This window comes from Mesoplodon densirostris, chromosome 1, assembly GCF_025265405.1.
Source record: "Mesoplodon densirostris isolate mMesDen1 chromosome 1, mMesDen1 primary haplotype, whole genome shotgun sequence".
Lineage (NCBI taxonomy): Eukaryota > Metazoa > Chordata > Mammalia > Artiodactyla > Ziphiidae > Mesoplodon > Mesoplodon densirostris.
The window spans coordinates 87854595-87881469 of record NC_082661.1 but is presented as its reverse complement, the minus strand read 5'-3'; the positions used below and the strand labels follow the sequence as shown (position 1 = coordinate 87881469).

Below are 26875 nucleotides of genomic sequence, written 5' to 3'. Positions count from 1 at the left end.
TTCAGAGTTTAAAAGCTTATCAAGAATATTAATACAGCGTGAAAGAATCCAAACAGTGCCTTATACCTGCTACATAATCTACTTGTTAGTCAATATCATTTTTCTACCTTGACATCATTTATAAGCTTGTGTTACTTTTCATCTGTGAATGACAAAATGCATTGCCAAAATGAAAACTCATTTCAACTGAAAAATTCAACTTCAGCAACCTCTAAAGCAAGTATTTTTTTCAAGGTTATATCTTTCTTATATGATTAATCGGAATCCTCTGCACAGAAAAGCACCTAAAATTCTCTACCTAATAATAAACCAAGCTTTGAAGTGAAATTTATATCTATTAAGCTACAATTTTAGAAAATCAGGTATTCTGAAGAACTTTTATGAATAGAAGTTTAAGTAAGTATATATCAATTTTTCATCAAATCTTGAGTTTAAAAAAAACCCTTAATTTTATAACTGGCTAGTTTACAATAAACACTGAGACAGAGGTATACATGGTATTATCCCCCCCCAAAAAGTACATATCTTGAACTCTCAGAAAACATGAATTTCACTTTTAAAACATACAAAGAATGGAATAAACACTAAAAGCACCTATGGATTCATGAACCTTGCAGGAAACAGTGATGCCATGATTCTAGTACAGAAGAAAGAGAAATGTTTTATCTTCTAATAAGGGCAACGTATATGAGAGTCTAGCAATCTTTAGATTAAAGGAATTGTGTCCAGTCTTGGAGGGTCAGCACAGCTTCACTGCATGCTTGCTGGGAACAAACTGTTTTGTTATATGCTTCAGCTTTTACTTGTATATTTAGAGACAGAAAATGACAGATAAGAAGAAGACAGTTATGAGGCTACTGAGCAATGAATATTTGTTTTCACCCATTATTATTTATTTATTTCCATTCATTTTTATATAAAATATCCCTTTTCAATTCCTATTTCTAGAATCTTAATTTTTGCTGCCTTCCAACAATTTCCTTCAGATACACAAGGTATCTAGTCTTTATTCACCCGCTTGTTGCCACTACCTACCTCTAAATTACATGTATTTCACACTCATTCTGTAACTCTTTATTAAAAACTGAGTATGTACCTTTCTACCACATTCCAATCTTTTGAAATGCCAATTATGAAACACACATTATAACTACAGGCATACCTCAGAGATACTGTGGGTTTGGTTCCAGACCACCGCAGTAAATTTGCAATATAGTGACTATCACAATAAAGCAAGTCACAAATACTTGGTTTCCCAGTGCATGTAGAAGTTATATTTACAAGTAACTAGTAGTCTATCAAGTGCACAATAACATTATGTCTAAAAAAACAACATACATACCTTAATTCAAACTTTACTGCTAAAAAATGCTAACCTGAGCCTTCAATGATTTATAATCTTTTTGCAATAGTAACTAACATCAAAGATCACTAATCACAGATCACCATAACAAATGTAATAATAATGAAAAAGTTTGAAATATTGCAATAATTACCAAAATGTGACACAGACACATAAATTGAGCAAATGCTGCAGAAAAATGGTGCTGATAGACCTGCTTGATGCAGCATTGCTGCAAACCTTCAATTTGTAAAAAAAAGCAAAATCTGTAAAGCACAATAAAATGAGGTATGCCTGTATATGGCTCGACGGGTGAAATATTGCAGTAATACAGACATTCAACTAAATTTCAATGGTCCATTTCTAGAACTAAATACAGTCATCCCTCTGTATCCTTAGGCTTCACATCTGCAGTTGGTTGAACCTGTGGATGCAGAACCTGTGGATAGGAAGGGCTGACTATAACCTTTTAGGCATCTGAGACTCCTAAAGACTAAGTGGGACAGTGAGGGGGAAGGAGAATTTATCCAAAAGGATCACAACTAGCACTCCAGACCAGATTTTCTTACCAATAAAGTCATTTTTATTTTTCTAAACCAGTATTCATATCATTAAGTGGAGGTTCAAACGATTTTATCTTGTTTTGGGACATCACAAGTAAAGAATCATGCTACCTTAATAGTATAAATGCTGTTTTCCAATCCTACTTAAGAAATATACAAGGAGGTAAAGTTCTTAGAAAATTATTCTGTGTACTGGGAAAACAAGATTGTTCCAACAGTGGAGAGCCAAGTAATATAATTTTAATAATATATAATTTGATTTCCAGAAATTTCTCATCCTGAGTTTTTCTCAAAGAAAGTCTTGAATTCTTGAAAGTATTACACAGAACTATAAAACATCACACCAGTCAATTTTAGGTGGCCCAGAAAAGTGAAATTTGTCTCTGACTCATATACTACTAAGAAAATTCTGAATGGCAAGTGGAAATAAGATGAACATTCAAATGGGCATATAACCTATTCTTGGGGAGCTGGGTGAGTAAAGGAAAAAAAAAAAAAGTCAGGAGATAGCACTCTGAAAACTGAGAACATACCTGTGGCGCTGTGACCTTAGCTGTAAGGCTTCCAGCCTGCACATCAATTAGCCATGCGTATTCTAAGGAATCACTTCCCAAAGTAAGACCTTCTGCTGAGAACATAGCATGTGCTCTCAGTTGGAGACCTGACAAATTGATGTGACCTTCCCTGAGCACTTCATCCACAGGGGGTCGCTGCTGAAAACAATAATAAGACTGTAAGAAGCGTAAGAAAAATCAGCATTATAATTGTTAGTTGCTTTTTCCCCCAGTGACAAAAGGTAAAAACACGCTATTTGGAAAATATGACTTTGAGATCCACAAGCTCCTAACACAACCTTGTACCCATAAAAGTAGTCTGTGTTAAGCTTCTTTAGTGACATTATCCATAAGAGCCCAACTGCAAAGCGAGACAGCAAAGTCCTAAAAAAAAATGCAGATCTGATTGGTAACTGCCTCAATGAATAAAAAGAAACAAGCATTCTGACTGAGAGGGAATGTAAGAGGCCAATCTTTTGTGACAAGGCAGGAATCATGAGATCGAAGTATTAAAAAGAAGAAAATAACATGGAAGAACAAAGACCATTAAGACCATAAAACAAGGAACTAGCAAAGAAAGCCATCTTCCAAAAAGATTTTGAGAATTATGTAAATATTAAAAGGATAGATTCATCTTACAAGAATAATTATATATTCACAACTAAAAAGCAGCAACATTTCAAAGAGAAAATTTCTAAGACTTACTCAGAAAGCTAAAGCCTATGTCCTAAAATAGGGTATTCCGTGCAACACTGGTTTCACAGATGGTTATTAGAAAGACAGAATAAAGTAAGTTTGGTAATGCCCTACCCATCAGTCACCAATTTCTATAGAATCTACCTCCCAATCTCTCACAAATGCACTGAGTTTCTTCCAGCTTCACTGCTATCATCCTGGTCCAAATAATACAACCTCTTGCCAGGATCTCCCGTCTTAACTTTTACATATCTCTGGTCCACACTCTACAAAACCACTACAGAGATCTTTTAAAATCAAGTTTTATCATGTTCTTATCTTAAGACTATTACATGCTACCAAAGTACCACATTCCTCTCCTTGCAGCACTTTTTACGCTTGAAATTATTTATCTTAATTTTACCATGACAGTCTTTTTAGTGTGTGTGTGTGCAGGCCATCTTACAGGGTTAATGTTCCTTATTTCAACACAAATCTTGGGAACTGCGTTCATAAAAAAGTGTTTTTAAGAATAGAGCTAAATCGAATTCATAAAGAATTCTTAAAAGGTCATTTCAAATTGTGACTATAACAATAGCTCTAGAAACTCTTCTGACACAGTTTTAATTTTATTTTTGTCTAAGCTGTGTGACAGTATATAAAATCACTTAACTTCTCCAGGCCTCAGTTCCCTTCTGAGAATTTTATCTGAGGCAGCTGGAGAAGATGGTCAATAAAGATCACTTCTGGCACTGAGATTCAGTAATTCTCAGTATAAAGTTTTTGAGAGCTTTTTCTAAGTTCAAAAATACATGTGGATCTTGGCTTGGAAGAATCAATATTGTTAAAAATGTCCACACTACCCAAAGCAATCTACAGACTCAATGCAATCCCTATCAAAATTCCAATGGCATCTTTCAAAGAAATAGAACAAATAATCCTAGAATTCGTATAGAACCACAAAAACCCCCAAATACCCAAAGTAATCTTGAAAAAGACAAAAAAAGCTGGAGGTATCATGCTCCCTTATCTCAAACTCTATCACATAGCTGTAATAATCAAAACAGTATGGTATTAGCATAAAAACAGACACATAAGTCAATGGAACAGAATAGAGAGCCCAGAAATAAACACACATATATATGGTCAATTAATTTACAGCAAAGGATCCAAGAATATACAATGAGGAAAGGAGAGTCTCTTCAATAAATAGTGCTGGGAAAACTGGGTACCGCATACTAAAAGAATGAAACTCAATCACTATCTTATACCATATACAAAAATCAACTCAAAATTAGAGACTTGAACGTAAGACCTGAAACCATAAAACTCCTAGAAGAAAATATCGGAAGTAGACTCTCTGACATGGGCTTGGTGATTATTTTTTGAATCTAACACCAAAGGCAAAGCAACAAAAGCAAAAATAAACAAGTGGGACTACATCAAACGAAAAAGCTTCTTTGTAGCAAAGGAAACTATTAACAAAATGAAAAGGCGACCTGCAGAAGAAAAGAAAATATTTGCAAATCATAAATCTGATACAGGTCTAATACTCAAAATATATAAAGAATTCCCACAACTCAAAAGCAAAAAAACAAACAATCCAATTTAAGAAATAGGCAGATGATCTGAATAGCTATTTCTCCAAAGAGGACATGAAGATGGTCAACAGACACATGAGAAGATGCTCAACATCACTAAGCATCAGGGAAATGCAAATCAAAACCATAGTGAGATATCACTTCACACCTGTCAGAATGGCTCTCATTAAAAAGAACACAAATAACAAATGTTGGCAAGGATATGGAGAAAAGGGAACCCTTGTGCACTGTTGGTGGGAATGTAAATTGGTGCATCCACTATGGAGAATAATGGTGGTTTCTCAAAAAATTACAAATAGAACTGCCACATGATTCAGCAATTTCACTTCTGGGTAGTTATCCGAAGGAAATGAAAACACTAATTCAAAGAGATACATGCATCCCCATGTTCACTGCAGTATTATTTACAAAAGCCAAGATATGGAAAAAACCTAAGTGTCTATCAATGGATGAATGGATAAAGAAATTATGGTGAATATATATATATATATACATACATATATGTGTGTATATATATATACACACACACACACATATACAGTGGAATATCAGTCATAAAGAAATTATGGTAAATATATATATATACATATATATGTGTGTGTATATATATATATATATATACACACACATACACACATACAGTGGAATATCAGTCATAAAGAAATTATGGTAAATATATATACATACATATATATGTGTGTGTATATATATATATATACACACACACATACACAAATACAGTGGAATATCAGTCATAAAGAAATTATGGTGACTATATATACACATAAATATATATGTGTATATATATATACACACACACACATACACACATACAGTGGAATATCAGTCATAAAGAAATGGTGAATATATATATATATATATATGTGTGTGTATATACATACACACATACACATATACAGTGGAATATCAATCATAAAGAAATTATGGTGAATATATATATATACACATATATATGTGTATATATACACACACACACACACATACAGTGGAATATCAGTCATAAAGAAATTATGGTGAATATATATATGTGTATACACACACACACACACACACACAGTGCAATATCAGTCATAAAAAAAGAAGGAAGTCTTGCCATTTGCAACAACATAAATGGACCTCGAGGGCAATATGCTAAGTGAAATAAGTAAGATAGAGAAAGACAAATACCGTATGATCCCTCTTACATGTGGAATCTAAAAAAAAGCTCATAGAATATAGAAAACAGATTGGTGGTTGCTAGAGGTGAGAGTAGGGGGTGGGGGAAATGGGTGAAAGGGGTCAAAAGGCAAAAGAAAATAAAGTACATTTGGCCTTAAAGTTGGGGGGGAGGGGTTCATGCAGACGAGACGGGGTATTGAGGGCATGATGCCTTTATCAGTCACTACCACCAGCTTGTCTATTTTTATTATTTTTAGCCACATAGGTTATCACAGGGACCATCCAAATGTATTTTCCAAGAATGTTCAGGGCCCACATATGCATCTGCTGTTAGTATATTAGAGTACCATCAGAAAGTCAGCTATTTATGACTTTTGAATGCCACTGCACCTACACAGACACTTAGGTGTTTATCTCAGCTATTTCTCAAAGACAATGAAGTCCACTCTTTGGAAAATACTAGAAAATGAAGGTTCATTTCTTGGTACTTCAAACCCAACATGCCCAGAAACGCATCATCTTCCCCTATAAACCAGTTCCTCCTCCCGTATTCTTTATCTCCCACTGGCTCAGTTAATTGCCCAAGGCAAAAACCAGGCATCATCCTGGATTCTATCCTCTCTCTCACCACCCGCTGCCAAAAAAACAAAAACAAACATGTGGATCTTGGCTTGTCCTAAAGGTAAAGCCTACCTGGTACACCAATAAAGATTATACTCTGAATTTTATTACGGCTTGCATCGTTTAGTGGGTTGAATTGTGTCCCCTATGAAGACACGTTCAATTCCTAAGCTCAGGTACCTGTGAATGTGATCTTATTTGGAAATAGGGTCTTGACGAATGTAATCAAGTTAAAATGTGATTACACTGGATTACAGTGGGCCCTAATCCAAGCAACAATGTCCTTGTAAGGGGAAAACTTAGACACACAGACTCATGGAGAGAATGCCACGTGAAGACAGAGGCAGAGATTTGAGTGATACAACTACAGAACAAGGAATGCCAAGGATTGTTAGCGACCACCAAAAGCTAGGAAAAGACAAGGAAGGATCCTCTCCGATGGCCTTGAAAGAGAGCATGGCCCTGCCAAACACACCAATTTCAGACTTCTAGGCTCCAAAACTGTGAAAGAATACGTTTCTGTTGTTCTAAGCCACCCAGTGTGGGGTACTTTGCATTGGCAGCCCTAGAAAACTAATATACTTCAAAAGATGATCAAGTAAAAAGTGTGTGGTTTCATAAGTCAGACACAATAATAGACCCATCACATTAGATCCTTAACCTTGAAGTTCTGCACTAAGACTAATGCTACCAGAAATAAGCAGCTACAGGTGAGTGAGCCAGAACTGAGTCTTGAGGGCAGTCACAGTGTGAAGCTTCCCACCATGAAAGAGTATTAGATAGTATAAAGACAAAAGAAGAAAATATTTCTTAGGAATGCTAGCACTACAAAATGTAAGCAAATTAAGTAGATAAGCAAATTCCAAGAGAATATGCATAGACTATGCTTGTCTTCGGGGTGAATTATGAAGTGTTAACCACCCAGGAAACAAAACATCACTAATACTTCTACTACTGCCTTGATATCTCCACTCCCTGAATTCATTTTCTTATCACCAAATAAATCACACTTTACACTTCAGTCTCTGTACAAGTTTGCCAGTAATCTATAATTAGGGTTAATATGAACTTTCATAATAAACTCAATAAAATATTTTTATATCTACTAAAGTCTTTTGAGAATGCAGTTATTAAAATAGAAGTTGAAGTATCACCAGGTACTCATAAGCAACCAGAGATACTCACCTAAGATTCTCAGAACTCAGCCTTAAGAAGATATTTCCCTTTTACCTTTATTAATTTCCTCAACAGACTGAAAAAAGGAGATGGGCTTCCCCTCCATACACTTGCCTCCCAAAATAAAAAAACAACCAATTCTAATGACCCACTAATTAGAGAGAGAAGGACAAGAGTTATTTTTAAGGTTTCATGTGACAAGTTAAAAGCGTTAACACAAGTGAGATCTTTGTGATGATAGAATAGTTCTGTATCTTGATTTTGGTGGCAGTTACACAAATCTACACGTGATAAGATGACAGAGAACTATGGACACATATTGTGCCAATGCCAATCTCCTGGTTTTGATACTATTCCATAATTATGTAAAAGATCAACATGGAGGAAACACAGAAACTCTCTGTACTACCTTTGTAACCTCCTATAAATCTATAATTCTTTTGAAATAAAAGTTTTAAAAAAAGAAACACATTCTGTGGCAAAAACTATCATACATTAAGTGTTAAGTTTTAGCTACTACAATAGAAAAATATAGTCAGTTATGGCAAAACAGTGAAAAGGGGTAAGCTCTTTTAAATAAGATGATCAGTTACTACATAGACTCCATAGTGAGTTATCATTCATTGATGATTCACTGTCAGATTCTTCCTCCTGTTTATAATTTTACTTTGCTTTGTACTAAAAAAATCATAGTTCTAAAGCACACAACTTGACTAAAAGTAGAAAAGAGCCTTAAAGTAGTGGCAGATGCCAAGAGAAGCCATTGGCATTAAAAAAATATAATAATAATAAAGTAATAATCTACCCAGGAATGTAAAATATTCCCATTTGATGAATGTCACCAGTTCACTTCCAAAAGAGCCTCAGGAATATCTTGAAGGAATTAACAAAGTATCTGGTAGGTACATTAGATGAAAAGAATAAACCATTGACCATGTAGGTATGCATGTTTTCAAGATTTATGGTACTGGTTAATATTAATACTTAGGTTGCGATTTTCAACACTATCTACACCAACATTGTATACAATTAGTTCTTCCCTTCCATCAACATACGACAAAGTTAGAAAGTATTTCTTTCCATTTCTAAAAACAATAGATATTAAATATAATTGTTTGGGATCATATACATAAGGAAATAAGCAGAGAAAAGAAAAGAAAAACTAAGATTCTTGAAACAATTCTCATATATATACACACAATACAAAACTGCTTAGTACAGTTAAATTAGAGGTCCCTAATTTTAAGAGCTATATATTCCATGCTCTGAAGTTAACACATTGTTTTGACCCCAAAAATAGTAATAATAAATCACTAAGTCTCTACCATAACTCAGTTTCACATTACCTGATAGTTATCACTGACAAACACATTCAGGGGTGACAGGACAAGTTGCAGCATGGTCTCCCTAAATCCTTTTTTCATTTCAAAACATAGTCTTTCCAAAAAAGCTGTAGGACACTCAGGGCCATCAGTAGTTCCATGCTAAAGTCAAGCAAAATACTATAATCAAGATACAGATAAAGACCAAGGAAGTACAGAAAAATAAAAATTACATTTATACAATTAAAAGACTGATATTTTACAAGGAGAAACAGTGCTTACTGACAAAAAAAGTATTCTGTACCCAGAAAAAAGACATTAGGTTCACTAAGCACCAGAGGTGATTCCTTTCCCGTGCAACCCTAGGAACTTGACATGGACCCAGTATGCAGCACAATGCTCTAGGGTCACACCCTCCCTATCTGGCCTGGCTCCAATGGCCATGGGTTCTTTGGACAATATAATCTTATTTCAAGTCAGCCCCAAGAGGCCCAAGGGTCATCCTTTAGAGTAAACCAGGATACTGTGCTGAATCCAAACCTCTGACACAACTCAAATTCCAGGGTCAAGTCTGAATCTTGATTTTGTAATAGGTCCAACATCCCAGACTGGTCTGGAGTTAGAGATAAAGGCTAAAAAAATGTGAAGTCCTAGGACATCCATCAGGCTAACTATAAACCTAGCAACTCAACAGCATGGCAAAATGTTCTAAACTTATATAGAAGAGCAAAGAAGGAACTAAAGTGAAACAAGAAAAACAGAACCGAAAAGTATCAGTGATCGCGTAATTATACTATGAAGAAAATAAAAACTAGCTTTATAAAGATAAAAGGGTAAATTCATAAGTGTTTTTGAATATGAATTGTTTATGTAAGTGTGTGCACACACACAGTTTCCTACGCTGAGTGGATTTCATAATAAACTCCAGACTATTTAGACACGTAAACACTTACAACAGGAAGACGCCCGTGAACCTTGTGCAAATTAACAAGTACAGTAATATCCCAAGGACGCAAGGTAAGCGGATGAATTGACTTGGCTGAACTTTCATTTTCTTTTTTGTCATTTTCCATCCCAACAGCAGTCCACCCAGAGCTGGATGATGTTGACAGTGACATAACAGGACTTGAAATAACCTCTTCAAAATCCATATACATGTCATCTTCCCCAAAGTAGTTTTCCTACAAATATTAAGAATAAATTGCCATCAAAAGAGATATGTAACAATAACTTTTCATCTTGGAGCCTGAAATTTGTACACTAAGCAATTCTTTAACCTGTTTTAAAGCATCAGTCTATTTCCTTAAAATGAAAACAAGATACATATATTTAAGGCACCCATTTGATACTTAATTACATATATTTAAGCAGCCACTTACTTGGCTGCTTAGCAAATAAATATTCCGTAGCAAAAAAAAAAAAAAAAATGAACAAAAAGTTACAGAAGTTTGTAGTAAAGCTTCATGATAACACCACCTCTAATTACCTCTAATTATAGCAAAAACTTGCAATTTAGGTCCTAAAAGAAACCTATGAAAATTTGAAAGGTTCAGTTGTTTTCAATCTGTGCTTCTCAGAGTTCTGAGGTAATAATACCCAGAGATATCCTTTGAGGGAAGCAGATCAATTCACTAAAAATAAATTTGGATAACGGAGGAAGATGGAGGAAGAGTAAGACGCGGAGATCACCTTCCTCCCCACAGATACATCAGAAATTCATCTACACGTGGAACAACTCCTACAGAACACCTACTGAATGCTGACAAGACCTCAGACCCCCCAAAAGGCAAGAAACTCCCCACATACCTGGGTAGGGCAAAAGAAAAAAGAATAAACAGAGACAAAAGGATAGGGACGGGACCTGCACCAGTGGGAGGGAGCCGTGAAGGAGGAAAGGTTTCCACACACTACAAGCCCCTTAGCAGGCGGAGACTGCAGGTGGCGGAGGGGGAAAGCTTCGGAGTAGTGGAGGAGAGCACAGCAACAGGGGTGTGGAGGGCAAAGCGGAGAGATTCCCGCACAGAGGATCGGTGCCCTCAGGCACACACCAGCCCGAGAGGCTTGTCTGCTCCGCCTCCGCCACCAGGGCGGGCGGGGCTGGGAGCTGAGGCTCGGGTATCGGGTTTCAGTCGGAGCGCAGGGAGAGGACTGGGGCTGGCGGCAGGAAGAGAGCCTGAAGGGGTTAGTGCACCACGGCTAGCCCGGAGGGAGTCCGGGGAAAAAGCCTGGAGCTGCCCGAAGAGGCAAGAGACTTTTTCTTCCCTTTTGTTTCCTGGTGCGCGAGGAGAGGGCATTAAGAGCGCTGCTTAAAGAAGCTCCAGAGACGGGCGCGAGCCGCGGCTAAAGGCGCGGACCCCGAAGCGGGCGTGGGACGCTGGGGCTGAGGCTGCTGCCGCCACAAGGCCTGTGTGCGAGCGCAGGTCACTGTCCACCCCGCCTTCCGGGAAGCCTGTGCAGCCCGCCACTGCCGGGGTCCCGGGACCCAGGGACGGCTTCCCCGGGAAAGCGCACAGAGCGCCTCGGGCTGATGCAATGTCACGCTGGCATCTGCCGCCGCAGGCCCGCCCCGCACTGCGTGCCCCTCCCTCCCCTCTGCCTGAGTGAGCCAGAGCCCCCGAATCAGCGGCTCCTTTAAACCCTTCCTGTCTGAGCGAAGAATGGACGCCCTCCGGCGACCTACGCGCAGAGGCGGGGCCAGGTCCAAGGCTGAGACCCGGGAGCTGTGAGAGCAGAGAAGAGACAGGGAAATCTCTCTGTGCAGCCTTGGAGGCAGCGGAATAAAGCTCCACGGTCCGCTTGATGTGTCCTGCGTCTGTGGAGTGCATGAATGGACAGCGAATCATCCCAAATTGAGGAGGTGGACTTTGAGGACAAGATTTAAGATTTTTCCACCTTTTCCTCTTTTTACAACGAATTATCCCAAATTGAGGAGGTGGACTTTGAGAGCAAGATTTCAGACTTTTTCCCCTTTTCTTCTTTTCACAACGAATTATCCCAAATTGCGGAGGTGGACTTCGAGAGCAAGACTTTCGATTTTTTTCCCCCTGTTCTCTTTTTGTGAATGTGTATGTGTATGCTTCTGGGTGAGATTTTCTCTGTATAGCTTTGCTTCTACCATAGGTCCCAGGGTTCTATCCGTCCGTTTTTTTTTTTTTTTCCCAATAATTACTTTTTTTTATTTTTAATAAGGCTACTATATTTTATACTTTATTCTATTTTACTTTATCTTCTCTCTTTCTTTTTTTCCTACCTTCCCTTCCTCTCTCCCTCCCTCCGCCCCTTTCTTTCATTCTTTCTTTCCTTCCTCCCTCCCTCCTGTCTTTCTTTCTTTCTTTCCTTCCTCCCTCCCTCCTGTCTTTCTTTCTTTCTTTCCTTCCTCCCTCCCTCCCTCTCTCCTGTCTTTCTTTCTTTCCTTCCTCCCTCCTCTCCTGTCTTTCTTTCATTCTTTCTTTCGTTCTTTCTTTTTTTTCTGTCCTTCCTCCCTCCCACCCCTTCTTTCTTCCTTTCTCTCTTTCTTTTTCTTTCCTGCCTCCCTCCCTCCTTTCTTTCTTTCCGTCCTTCTGCCCTCCCTCCCACCCTCCTTTATTTCTTTCTTCCTTCCTTCCTTCCTTTCTTTCCTTCTTCCTTTCTTTCTCTCTCTCTTTCTTTCTTCTACTAATTCTTTCTTTCTACTTTTTCTGCCTTTTATTCTGAACCGGGTAGAAGAAAGGCTCTTGGTGCTGCAGCCAGAAGTCAGTGCTGTGTCTCTGAAGTGGGAGAGCAAACTTCAGGACACGGGTCCACAAGAGACCTCCCAGCTCCACATAATATCAAGCGGTGAAAATCTCCCAGAGATGTCCATCTCAACACCAGCACCCAGCTTCAGTCAACGACCAGCAAGCTATAGTGCTGGTCACCCTATGCCAAACAACTAGCAAGACAGGAACACAACCCCACCCATTAGCAGAGAGGCAGCCTAAAAACATAATAAGGCCACAGGCACCCCAAAACACACCACCAGACGTGGACCTGTCCACCAGAAAAACAAGAACGAGCCTCAACCACCAGAACACACGCACAAGTCCCCCCCACCAGGAAGCCTACACAACCCACTGAAACAACCTTAGCCACTGGGGACAGACACCAAAAACAATGGGAACTACGAATCTGCAGCCTGCAAAAAGGAGACCCTAAACACAGTAACATAAGCAAAATGAGAAGACAGAAAAACACACAGCAGGTGAAGGAGCAAGATAAAAACCTACCAGACCTAACAAATGAAGAGGTAATAGGCAGTCTACCTGAAAAAGAATTCAGAATAATGATAGTAAAGATGATCCAAGATTCTATTTCCAAGATCCAAAATCTTGGAAATAGAATAGACAAAATGCAAGAAACAGTTAACAAGGACTTACAAGAACTAAAGATGAATCAAGCATTGATTTAAAACACAATAAATGAAATGAAAAATACTCTGGATGGGATCAATAGCAGAATAACTGAGGCAGAAGAACGGATAAGTGAGGTGGAAGATAAAATAGTGGAAATGACTGCTGCACATCAAAGTAGAGAAAAAAGAATGAAAAGAACAGAGGACAGTCTCAGTGACTTCTGGGACAACATTAAACGCACCAACATTTGAATTATAGGGGTTCCAGAAGAAGAAGAGAAAAAGAAAGGGACTGAGAAAATATTTGAAGAGATTATAGTTGAAAACTTCCCTAATATAGGAAAGGAAATAGTTAATCAAGTCCAGGAGGCACAGAGAGTCCCATACAGAATAAATCCAAGGAGAAATACACCAAGACACATATTAATCAAACTGTCAAAAATTAAACACAAAGAAATCATATTAAAAGCAGCAAGGGAAAAACAACAAATAACACACAAGGGAATCCCCATCAGGTTAACAGCTGATCTCTCAGCAGAAACTCTACAAGCCGGAAGGGAGTGGCAGGACATAATTAAAGTGATGAAGGAGAAAAACTTGCAACCAAGATCACTCTACCCAGCAAGGATCTCATTCAGATTTGATGGAGAAATTAAAACCTTTACAGACAAGCAAAAGCTGGGAGAGTTCAGCACCACCAAACCAGCTTTACAACAAATGATAAAGGAACTTCTCTAGGCAAGAAACACAACAGAAGGAATATACCTACAATAACGAACCCAAAGCAATTAAGGAAATGGGAATAGGAACATACATATCAATTAATACCTTAAAGGTAAATGGATTAAATGCTCCCACCAAAAGACACAGAGTGGCTGAATGGATACAAAAACAAGACCCATATATATGCTGTCTACAAGAGACCCACTTCAGACCTAGAGACACATACAGATTGAAAGTAAGGGGATAGAAAAAGATATTCCATGCAAATGGAAATCAAAAGACAGCTGGAGTAGCAATCCTTATATCAGACAAAATAGACTTTAAAATAAAGACTATTAGAAGAGACAAAGAAGGACACTACATAACGATAAAGGGATCAATCCAAGAAGAAGATATAACAATTGTAAATATTTATGCACCCAAAATAGGGCACCTCAATACATAAGGCAAATACTAACAGCCATAAAAGGGGAAATCGGCAGTAACACAATCATAGTAGGGGACTTTAACACCCCACTTTCACCAATGGACAGATCATCCAAAATGAAAATAAATAAGGAAACACAAGCTTTAAATGATACATTAAACAAAATGAACTTAATTGATATTTACAGGACATTCCATACAAAAACAACAGAATACACATTTTTCTCAAGTGCTCATGGAACATTCTCCAGCATAGATCATATCTTGGGTCACAAATCAAGCCTTGGTAAATTTAAGAAAATTGAAATTGTATCAAGCATCTTTTCCAACCACAACGCTATGAGACTAGACATCAATCACAGGAAAAGATCTGTTAAAAATACAAACACATGGAGGCTAAACAATACACTACTCAATAACAAAGTGATCACTGAAGAAATCAAAGAGGAAATAAAAAAATACCTAGAAACAAATGACAATGGAGACACGACGACCCAAAACCTATGGGACGCAGCAAAAGCAGTTCTAAGGGGGAAGTTTATAGCAATACAATCCCACCTTAAGAAACAGGAAACATCTCGAGTAAACCACCTGACCCTGCACCTAAAGCATTTAGAGAAAAAAGAACAAAAAAACCCCAAAGCTAGCAGAAGAAAAGAAATCATAAAGATCAGATCAGAAATAAATGAAAAACAAATGAAGGAAATGATAGCAAAGATCAACCAAACTAAAATATGGTTCTTTGAGAAGATAAACAAAATTGACAAACCATTAGCCAGACTCATCCAGAAAAGAAGGGAGAAGACTCAAATCAATAGAATTAGAAATGAAAAAGGAGAAGTAACAACTGACACTGCAGAAATTCAAAAGATCATGAGAGATTACTATAAGCAACTCTATGCCAATAAAATGGACAACCTGGAAGAAAAGGACAAATTCTTAGAAATGCACAACCTGCCAAGACTGACTCAGGAAGAAATAGAAAATATGAATAGACCAATCACAAGCACTGAAATTGAAACTGTGATTAAAAATCTTCCATCAAACAAAAGCCCAGGACCAGATGGCTTCACAGGCGAATTCTATCAAACATTTAGAGAAGAAGTAACACCTATCCTTCTCAAACTCTTCCAAACAATATCAGAGGAAGGAACACTCCCAAACTCATTCTATGAGGCCACCATCACCTTGATACCAAAACCAGGCAAGGATGTCACAAAGAAAGAAAACTACAGGCCAATATCACTGATGAACATAGATGCAAAAATCCTCAACAAAATACTAGCAAACAGAATCCAACAGCACATTAAAAGGATCATACACCATGATCAAGTGGGGTTTATTCCAGGAATGCAAGGATTCTTCAATATACGCAAATCAATCAATGTGATACACCATATTAACAAATTGAAGGAGAAAAACCATATGATCATCTCAATAGATGCAGAGAAAGCTTTCGACATAATTCAACACCCATTTATGATAAAAACCCTGCAGAAAGTAGGCATAGAGGGAACTTTCCTCAACATAATAAAGGCCATATATGACAAACCCACAGCCAACATTGTCCTCAATGGTGAAAAACTGAAACCATTTCCACTAAGATCAGGAACAAGACAAGGCTGCCCACTCTCACCACTCTTATTCAACCTAGTTTTGGAAGTTTTAGCCACAGCAATCAGAGAAGAAAAGGAAATAAAAGGAATCCAAATTGGAAAAGAAGAAGTAAAGCTGTCACTGTTTGCAGATGACATGATACTATACATAGAGAATCCTAAAGATGCTACCGAAAAACTACTAGAGCTAATCAATGAATTTGGTAAAGTAGCAGGATACAAAATTAATGTACAGAAATCTCTGGCATTCCTGTACACTAATGATGAAAAATCTGAAAATGAAATCAAGAAAACACTCCCATTTACCATCGCAACAAAAAGAATAAAATATCTAGGAATAAACCTACCTAAGGAGACAAAAGACCTGTATGCAGAAAATTATAAGACACTGATGAAAGAAATTAAAGATGATACAAATAGATGGAGAGATATACCATGCTCCTGGATTGGAAGAATCAATATTGTGAAAATGACTCTACGACCCAAAGCAATCTACAGATTCAATGCAATCCCTATCAAACTACCACTGGCAATTTTCACAGAACTAGAACAAAAAATTTCAAAATTTGTTTGGAAAAACAAAAGGCCCCGAATAGCCAAAGCAATCTTGAGAACAAAAAACGGAGCTGGAGGAATCAGGCTCCCTGACTTCAGACTATACTACAAAGCTACAGTAATTAAGACAGTGTGGTACTGGCATAAAAACAAAAAGATAGATCAGTGGATCAGGATAGAAAGCCCGGAGATAAACCCACGCACATATGGGCAACTTATCTCTGATAAAGGAGGCAGGAATGTACAGTAGAGAAAGGACAGCCTCTTCAATAAGTGGTGCTGGGAAAACTGGACAGGGACATGTAAAAGTTTGAGATTAGATCATTACCTGACACCATACACAAAAATAAGCTCAAAATGGATTAAAGACTTAAATGTAAGGCCAGAAACTATCAAACTCTTAGAGGAAAACATAGGTAGAACACTCTATGACATAAATCACAGCAAGATCCTTTTGGACCCACCTCCTAGAGAAATGGAAATAAAAACAAAGATAAACAAATGGGACCTAATTAAACTTCAAAGCTTTTGCACAGCAAAGGAAACCATAAACAAGACCAAAAGACAACCCTCAGAATGGGAGAAAATATTTGCAAATGAAGCAACTGACAAAGGATTAATCTCCAAAATTTACAAGCAGCTCATGCAGCTCAACAGCAAAAAAACAAACAACCCAATCCAAAAATGGGCAGAAGACTTAAATAGGCATTTCTCCAAAGAAGATATACGCAAATCAATCAATGTGATACACCATATTAACAAATTGAAGGAGAAAAACCATATGATCATCTCAATAGATGCAGAGAAAGCTTTCGACATAATTCAACACCCATTTATGATAAAAACCCTGCAGAAAGTAGGCATAGAGGGAACTTTCCTCAACATAATAAAGGCCATATAGGACAAACCCACAGCCAACATCGTCTTGAATGGTGAAAATCTGAAACCATTTCCACTAATATCAGGAACAAGACAAGGCTGCCCACTCTCACCACTCTTATTGAACTTAGTTTTGGAAGTTTTAGCCACAGCAATCAGAGAAGAAAAGGAAATAAAAGAAATCCAAATTGGAAAAGAAGTAAAACTGTCACTGTTTGCAGGTGACATGATACTATACATAGAGAATCCTAAAGATGCTACCAGAAAACTACTAGAGCTAATCAATGAATTTGGTAAAGTAGCAGGATACAAACTTAATGCACAGAAATCTCTGGCATTCCTGTACACTAATGACGAAAAATCTGAAAGTGAAATCAAGAAAACACTCCCATTTACCATTGCAACAAAAAGAATAAAATATCTAGGAATAAACCTACCTAAGCAGACAAAAGACCTGTATGCAGAAAAGTATAAGACACTGATGAAGGAAATTAAAGATGATACAAATAGATGGAGAGATATACCATGCTCCTGGATTGGAAGAATCAATATTGTGAAAATGACTCTACTACCCAAAGCAATCTACAGATTCAATGCAATCCCTATCAAACTACCACTGGCATTCTTCACAGAACTAGAACAAAAAACTTCACAATTTGTTTGAAAAAACAAAAGGCCCCGAATAGCCAAAGCAATCTTGAGAACGAAAAACGGAGCTGGAGGAATCAGGCTCCCGGACTTCAGACTATACTACAAAGCTACAGTAATCAAGACAGTGTGGTACTGGCACAAAAACAGAAATATAGATCAATGGAACAGGATAGAAAGCCCAGAGATAAACCCACGCACATATGGGCAACTTATCTCTGATAAAGGAGGCAGGAATGTACAGTGAAGAAAGGACAGCCTCTTCAATAAGTGGTGCTGGGATAACTGGACAGGGACATGTAAAAGTATGAGATTAGATCATTCCCTAACACCATACACAAAAATAAGCTCAAAATGGATTAGAGATCTAAATGTAAGGCCAGAAACTATCAAACTCTTAGAGGAAAACATAGGCAGAACACTCTATGACATAAATCACAGCAAGATCCTTTTGGACCCACCTCCTAGAGAAATGGAAATAAAAACAAAGATAAACAAATGGGACCTAATTAAACTTCAAAGCTTTTGCACAGCAAAGGAAACCATAAACAAGACCAAAAGACAACCCTCAGAATGGGAGAAAATATTTGCAAATGAAGCAACTGACAAAGGATTAATCTCCAAAATTTATAAGCAGCTCATGTAGCTCAATAGCAAAAAAACAAACAACCCAATCCAAAAATGGGCAGAAGACTTAAATAGGCATTTCTCCAAAGAAGATATACAGACTGCCAACAAACACATGAAAGAATGCTCAACATCATTAATCATTAGAGAAATGCAAATCAAAACTACAATGAGATATCATCTCACACCAGTCAGAATGGCCATGATCAAGAAATCTAGAAACAATAAATGCTGGAGAGGGTGTGGAGAAAAGGGAACACTCTTGCACTGCTGGTGGGAATGTGAATTGGTACAGCCACTATGGAGAACAGTATGGAGGTTCCTTAAAAAACTACAAATAGAACTACCATATGACCCAGCAATCCCACTACTGGGCGTATACCCTGAGAAAACCATAATTCAAAAAGAGACATGTACCAAAATGTTCATTACAGCTCTATTCACAATAGCCCAGAGATGGAAACAACCTAAGTGTCCATCATCGGATGAATGGATAAAGAAGATGTGGCACATATATACAATGGAATATTACTCAGCCATAAAAAGAAACGAAACTGAGCTATTTGTAATGAGGTGGATAGACCTAGAGTCTGTCATACAGAGTGAAGTAAGTCAGAAAGAGAAAGACAAATACTGTATGCTAATATATATATATGGAATTTAAGAAAAAAAATTGTCATGAAGAACCTAGGGGTAAAAGAGGAATAAAGACACAGACCTACTAGAGAATGGACTTGAGGATATGGGGAGGGGGAAGGGTAAGCTGTGACAAAGCGAAAGAGAGGCATGGACATATATACACTACCAAACGTAAGGTAGATAGATAGTGGGAAGCAGCCGCATAGCACAGGGAGATCAGCTCGGTGCTTTGTGACCGCCTGGAGGGGTGGGATAGGGAGGGTGGGAGGGAGGGAAACGCAAGAGGGAAGGAATGGGGGAACAGATGTGTATGTATGACTGATTCCCTTTGTTATAAAGCAGAAACTAATAAAATAAATAAATAAATAAATTTGGCTAAATCCAATTAGCTAAATCTGTAATTTATATATTACAGTTGGAATATTTATCAGGAATGTTTCAACAGCTTTAATAAGAATGTCCCATTTTGGTTACTTGTGACAAAAACATTATAAACAGTTACCAAAATTTCCTTTCACACAGTTCATCCTGGTTTCTTAAGTATTCAAATTTCAGAAGTGTTTCAACAATTAATATCTGGTTTCTTTTGCATCAGAATTTAAATTTCTTTTTTAATTGAAATTCTTTTTTCTTCCTATTAATTCCAAATTTAAATTTTGCCTATTTGATCTGTCAGTAGTAATGAAAAAGTTGTTAAAATATTCTAATTAACACTGTTAACTACATTTGCTCAATATTAAAACCAACGTAGTATTTTGGTAAATTCTGCATTTTGGTTATTGACATATTTATTTTCTGGCTAGGGTTCTGGATATATGGCCAATTAATATCCTTTCATAGGAAAGGATATTGAAGGGCTTAAGGTCATTCAGTTAATTACTGGTAGGGCAAATATTAAAATCCCAAATATACTGACTTGCAGAACTGGGGCTTTTTCCTCTATTCTCTACTGTCATCTGCCTCTAAATAATACAGGTCCTACTTTGAACCTGCTTGATTTAATTGTGCTTATATAACTCAGAAGCATGGACAAATTCAAACACAAATAGAAAGGTAAATAAATATTGGATTTTATCCTGAATTCCAACAGTAAATTTTTAAAACTCAAGATAGGGCTTCCCTGGTGGCGCAGTGGTTGAGAGTCCGCCTGCCGATGCAGGGGACGTGGGCTCGTGCCCCGGTCCGGGAAGATCCCACATGCCGCGAAGCAGCTGGGCCCGTGAGCCATGGCCGCTGAGCTTGCGCATCTGGAGCCTGTGCTCCGCAACGGGAGAGGCCACATCGGTGACAGGCCCGTGTACCGCCAAAAAATATATATATATATGGAGGTTCTTTTAAAATTCTTACCTTTATACATAGAAAGGCATTTAATAGAGGTCCATAGAGAGTTATTTGAGAATCTGGAGAAAGTTCCATTTCTACATGAAGTTTATCAGGTGGAAGTTCTGAGGGATCAATAGGTGGACGTGAAGAAGTAGAGGGAGAAGAAACAACTCTGTCTGTTTTCTGGGATGGCCTTAATACAGATAGCATTGTTTCTTCCATTTCTGACACTGGAATAAATTGAGGAAAAAAGAATAATGTTTGAGGGGTGAGGGAGGAAAGCACCTCTTAAAAGTTCTTCAAAGAACTAGTCACTAAGAAATTCTATTTTGCAAATATGAAAGCAACTAATGCTATAAAATATCTGTAGTATATAATGAAAATAAACCTGAAAGATTAATAGTTAAGAATGCAATAAAGAATGGACTTCATTGAAATATGTATAAAATAAATCAAACTTCAAAGAATCGATGCAAAATTCACATTAACTAAGGCAACATTCTCATCAAGTTCTGTCAGTATACTGTAAGTCTGGGTCACAATTAGGCTTTAACTATACTTAGGCATTAAACTATAAAGTTATTTTCACATAAACAGCTATTCAAATGCAGTGTGACATTATGAACATATACATATGAGAAAGTTACAAAGACTATTCTTAAAAACTTAACTCACTGGAAAAATACACAGAAAATATCACTTGACTCTAATTCCACTTTGGATCCAAATAAAGCAGCACTTAAGCCTCAGGGAAACTATAAATGATATGACAGCTGTCAAAATGCATTAAAGAAACTAACATTTCACAAAATCTAGTGCTTTAAATATACAGATTTACATATACCTAACTTCATACTCCAGCTCTGCTGCTTCTAGCTCAGCAGACCTTGAGAAAATTACTTACTTTCTCTGAGCATATTTCCTCAACTCTACAATGACAATAATAATTATAACATCTATCTCACAGAGTTGCTTGAAGAGTTAAATGAGATAAAGTAAACCAGGAAACAGCTTGGCCTAGTATTTGATATATACAGTATTTGATATAGTACTTGATATATAGTAAACGCTCAATGAAAGTTAGCTGTAATTATACCAAAATCCTTAAAAGGTTTTAAATGTGTAAAATTGCCAATAGATGCATTTCCAAATATTTTTAATTTCTCCTTGTATCTTTGATGTTTATCAATTATAACACTAGATATTTCAACATACAAATTATATAAAAACACTTACATGACTGTTTTAGCTGTTCATCTGCTTTTTGTGGATAAATTGGATGCCATGTGTAATCAATTGTAAGCATGACACTTGGGACAGTCCAGCATTCAACCCAACCAGCCCTTTGAAGAGTAAAAATAAAGTTTCTAGTCTGGTACTTATTCCTTTGATTGTATACAGACACCAGTTACAGATAATCAAATTTTACTATCATTCTTTTAAAGAATTAGAAGAGTAATTTCTCACATAAACACAAAATACTTAGATCACTAATATTAAGTACTTACTTTTCTTGAGTAATGTTCCGCCATTTTGGTTTAACTGTTTTCTGGCTACTTTGACATTCAGCAGGAATACCAGTATCATGAGTCATTTTATTTGCGTGGCAATTCTTTACCAGCATAAATAATGAATATTTACTAGGGTGGCAATCTGGTAGAAACAAATGAAGATCAACATCTTCTCCCTAAAAAATAATTTATAATAACCCAAAGTAACAAAATAGGTACATAAATTTGTTAGGTTACTATTTACAGGCAAGCTTACCTATAATAATCAATTAAACAGAAAATAAACATAAATTTGAAATGGCAGGTTTTACACTGAATAATCAGGTAAGTAACTGGAATAAGATCTTACATTGACTGAAACTAAATTCTGCATAGAAAGTCAAAAATGAGACTTCCCTGGTGGCGCAGTGGTTAAGAATCCACCTGCCAATTCAGGGGACATGGGTTCAAGCCCTGGTCCAGGAAGATCCCACATGCCATGGAGCAACTAAGCCTGTGTGCCACAACTACTGAGCCTGCGCTCTAGGGCCTGCGAGCCACAACTACGGGGCCTGAGTGCCACAACTACTGAAGCCCGCGCACCTAGGGCCCATGTTTCACAATAAGAGAAGCCACCGCAATGAGAAGCCCGTGCACCACAACGAAGAGTAGCCCCTGCTCTCCGCAACTAGGGAAAGCCCACACGCAGCAATGAACACCCAACACAGCCAAAAATAACAAATTAATTAATTAATTAATTAATTAACTAACCTTCTTTAAAAAAGATAATAATAAAAATAAAATCTCTAAGTAAAAGAAAGTCAGGGAAAAAAATCAGGGAAATAAACAGCACAGTTTCTAGAAAACAGTAAGAAGATTATCTTCCATGGGTTTCCTTGGATATTTCACACGTAACTCAGTAAAAAAAAATTAAAAATCAGCTAATATAAGCTCAGGTGGAATATGTTCTGTATTTTAAAAAACATGATTGTCTATTTTGATTCTAGTAAGTCTTGGTTCCTCAACTGCCTTTTAAGAATTATATCAAAGGATCTTCACTGAGTTTCACTTTTTTCCTTATAGGTCCCTGAATCTTTGCTCATTTTGATGCTTGGTTTCTAAACAGGCAACACAGTCGGGTGGTTAAAAGAGTGGAGCCCTAAACTATACTGCCTGGGCTCGAATTCTAACTTGGCCACTCACTAGCTATATGACAACTTACATCAACTTGCCTCCTCAGTTTCCTACTCTGTAAATGCAGATAATAACAACAACTACTACAAGAGGGTTGTTCTGAGAATGATTAAATGAGTTACTACACATAAAGCACTTGGAGAAGTGTCTGGCACAAAGAAGATGTTAATACTTGCTGGATGCTCTTATTATTGCTGCTATTTTTTACCTTCATAACCTCCATCAATACTACAACTACCAATGATTGTATACCTTAAAGTTAGGTGTACCATGAATTTTGAACTCCTAAGAGCTGGCTTTTGGATCATGGGGTTTATTCCTTGAATTCATGGTTAAAATTAGGACTGAAATACAGCTGACCCTTGAACAACACAGGTTTGAACTGCACAGGCCACTTACACATGGATGTTTTTTCAACAGTAAATATTACAGTCCTACACAATCTGTGGTTCGTTGAATCTGCAGATGCTGAACCTCAGATACAGAGGAACCAAGGACATGGAGGATATAAGGAGAACTGACTCTAAGTAACTGCACATGAATTTATGATGGCAGGGAGGGTCAGCGTCCCTAACCTCCACATTGTTCAAGTGTCAACTGTATAGAGAAATGTAAAATCCAGTTCACAGACTAATATTAGACCTAGAATAAGTTCTTAAGAGAACATATAGATTAGTCACAGAGGTCAGAAATGAGCTCTAACAAAATAATCGACTCAAGGAATATTTTTTTTTGCCCAGGTTTTTTTTTTAATAGAAGTATAGTTGATTTACAATATTATATTCATTTCAGTCATATAACACAATTCAGTGTTTTTATGGATTATATGCTATATCAATACAAAGTTATTATAAAATATTGACTATATTCCCAGTGCTGTACATTACATCCCCATGACTTATTTTATAACTGGTAGTTTATATCTCTTAATCTCCTTCACCTACTTCACCCTTCCTCCTTCCCCTCCCCCCTCTGGTAACCACTAGTTTGTTTTCTGTATCTGGAAGTCCATTTCTGTTTTATCTGTTTATTTGTTTTGTTTTTTAGATTCCAAATATAAGTGAAGACATACAGTATTTGTCTTTCTCTGTTTGACTTATTTCACTAAGCATAATACCCCTCCAGGTCATCCATTTATCCATCATAAATGGCAAGGTCTCATCCTTTTTTATGGCTGAGTAATACTCCAGTGAGTATATATATCACATCTTCTTTATCCATTCATCTGTCAGTGGGCACTGAGGTCACTTCCATATCCTGGCTATTGTTAATAATGCTGCTATGAACACTGGGGTACACATATCTTTTCAAGTTACTGACCAACTTCTTAGGGGAACTTGGGGAACTTAGGGGAAAGGCAGAATATTACAGTTAACTACAAAAAAAAAACAGGCAATTCTGTGCCACTGAAGTTAGTGAACAATGGTGGAAAACCAAAATACTTCAGGGTGGCAACAGGATGGGCAGGAGAGAGTAAAGGTAAGTGCTGGGAAATCAAGTTTACTAATAAACCTTGTGGAATAAACAATGCATCTAATTATACGTACTCTTAAAGAGAACTTGGTATTACATGTAGCTGGAACAAAGTCCGTAAACGGCAAAGAGAAATCAATGTTTAGTGTTTCCCCACAGGCTGCCAGGTACACTGCAAAAAAAAAAAAAAGAAAAGAAATTTACTTTTAATTACAAAAAAATTTTAAACAAAAACTGCCTTAAATACACACCTAAACAAAATTAAATTTAATATACTTAGTGTAATACAAATTCTGAAATAGTTCTCTGAGAGTCTTATAAGACAATGGAAAAGAAGATCAATTCTAGTATCTATTAAAACTACAAAAATCAATACCAGTTTTCTTTGTTGGTATTTGTCTTAATGAACAGAATACTAACCTAATTTTTAAAAAGTACTTACCATTTTCCTGTTGTTTAGTGGAACAGTCAATCCAATTGTGCTGATTAGCTGCCCAAATCATTTCAAATTGATGAAACATGATTTTAAAATTCCATGTATATGGAACAAATGAAAAAATGTCTGGAGCACTATCGCTTGACCAGTCTTGAATTAAATCTAAAATTATTGAGGTAGGAGACAGAAGGTAAAATTAATTGAAATTCAGAAAACAAAATAAAAATATTCTAACACCAAAAAGTTTCCTACTGTAACCTAAAAAGAACTTTTATACAAAAAGGTGATTAAGATGTAGCTAAATGATTGGACAGTAAAAATGTTTACTTACTAATCACAGTTCCAAATAAGAACACTTTTATGCATTTCATATACCTATTATGTTTTTAAAGAAACTTCAGAAGATAAAAGAGGAAAAAAAATTACCTGATATTCTGTTACCAAAACACCTAACATTGTGGATATATCTCATCCTAGTTCTTTTTTCTATGTAGATTTTTACGCTATCCTAGATGTACAAGTTAAATTACTTTTTTTCATTGAACTCAAAATTTTGCCATGTTACTTCGTACACATTAACAAAAATTTTGTTCATTAAAAAGATATGCAGTGATTGAGCTCTTCCCTGTTGATTAGAACCGGGTGCTGGGAGAGCTATAAGCAGACAGGAAAAAGAATCACACCGAAGGCAGTAGAATTACAGAGCTGATGAAAGGCTCTTGGTGCTGAAGCCAGGAGTCAGTGCTGTGCCTCTGAAGTGGGAGAGCCAACTTCAGGACACGGGTCCACAAGAGACCTCCCAGCTCCACATAATATCAAGCGGCGAAAATCTCCCAGAGATCTCCATCTCAACACCAGCACCCAGCTTCAGTCAATGACCAGCAAGCTACAATGCTGGTCACCCTATGCCAAACAACTAGCAAGACAGGAACACAACCCCACCCATTAGCAGAGAGGCTGCCTAAAAACATAATAAGGCCACAGGCACCCCAAAACACACCACCAGACGTGGACCTGTCCACCAGAAAAACAAGATCGAGCCTCAACCACCAGAACACAGGCACTAGTCCTCCCCACCAGGAAGCCTACAAAACCTACTGAAATAACCTTAGCCACTGGGGACAGACACCAAAAACAACGGGAACTACGAATATGCAGCCTGCAAAAAGGAGACCCCAAACACAGTAACATAAGCAAAACGAGAAGACAGAAAAACACACAGCAGGTGAAGGAGCAAGATAAAAACCTACCAGACCTAACAAATGAAGAGGTAATAGGCAGTCTACCTGAAAAAGAATTCAGAATAATGAGAGTAAAGATGATCCAAGATTCTATTTCCAAGATCCAAAATCTTGGAAATAAAATAGACAAAATGCAAGAAACAGTTAACAAGGACCTAGAAGAACTAAAGATGACTCAAGCATCAATTAAAAACACAATAAAT

General features: G+C 37.1%; 1 protein-coding gene across 5 annotated transcripts in view; it reads right to left on the bottom strand.

Moving 5' to 3' along the window:
- The window catches only part of BLTP1 (bridge-like lipid transfer protein family member 1), a 211864-nt gene that overhangs the window by 122517 nt on the left and 62472 nt on the right, over positions 1 to 26875 (bottom strand). For all 5 annotated transcript variants that reach the window (XM_060105644.1, XM_060105660.1, XM_060105652.1 and 2 more), the window contains 8 exons: positions 25438 to 25593; positions 25070 to 25167; positions 22347 to 22525; positions 22075 to 22181; positions 20863 to 21068; positions 9987 to 10214; positions 9058 to 9195; positions 2439 to 2618 (listed from right to left, as the gene is read on the bottom strand). In XM_060105644.1, coding sequence (XP_059961627.1) covers positions 2439 to 2618; positions 9058 to 9195; positions 9987 to 10214; positions 20863 to 21068; positions 22075 to 22181; positions 22347 to 22525; positions 25070 to 25167; positions 25438 to 25593 — 1292 coding nt within the window. The remainder of the gene's footprint in view (positions 1 to 2438; positions 2619 to 9057; positions 9196 to 9986; positions 10215 to 20862; positions 21069 to 22074; positions 22182 to 22346; positions 22526 to 25069; positions 25168 to 25437; positions 25594 to 26875) is intronic.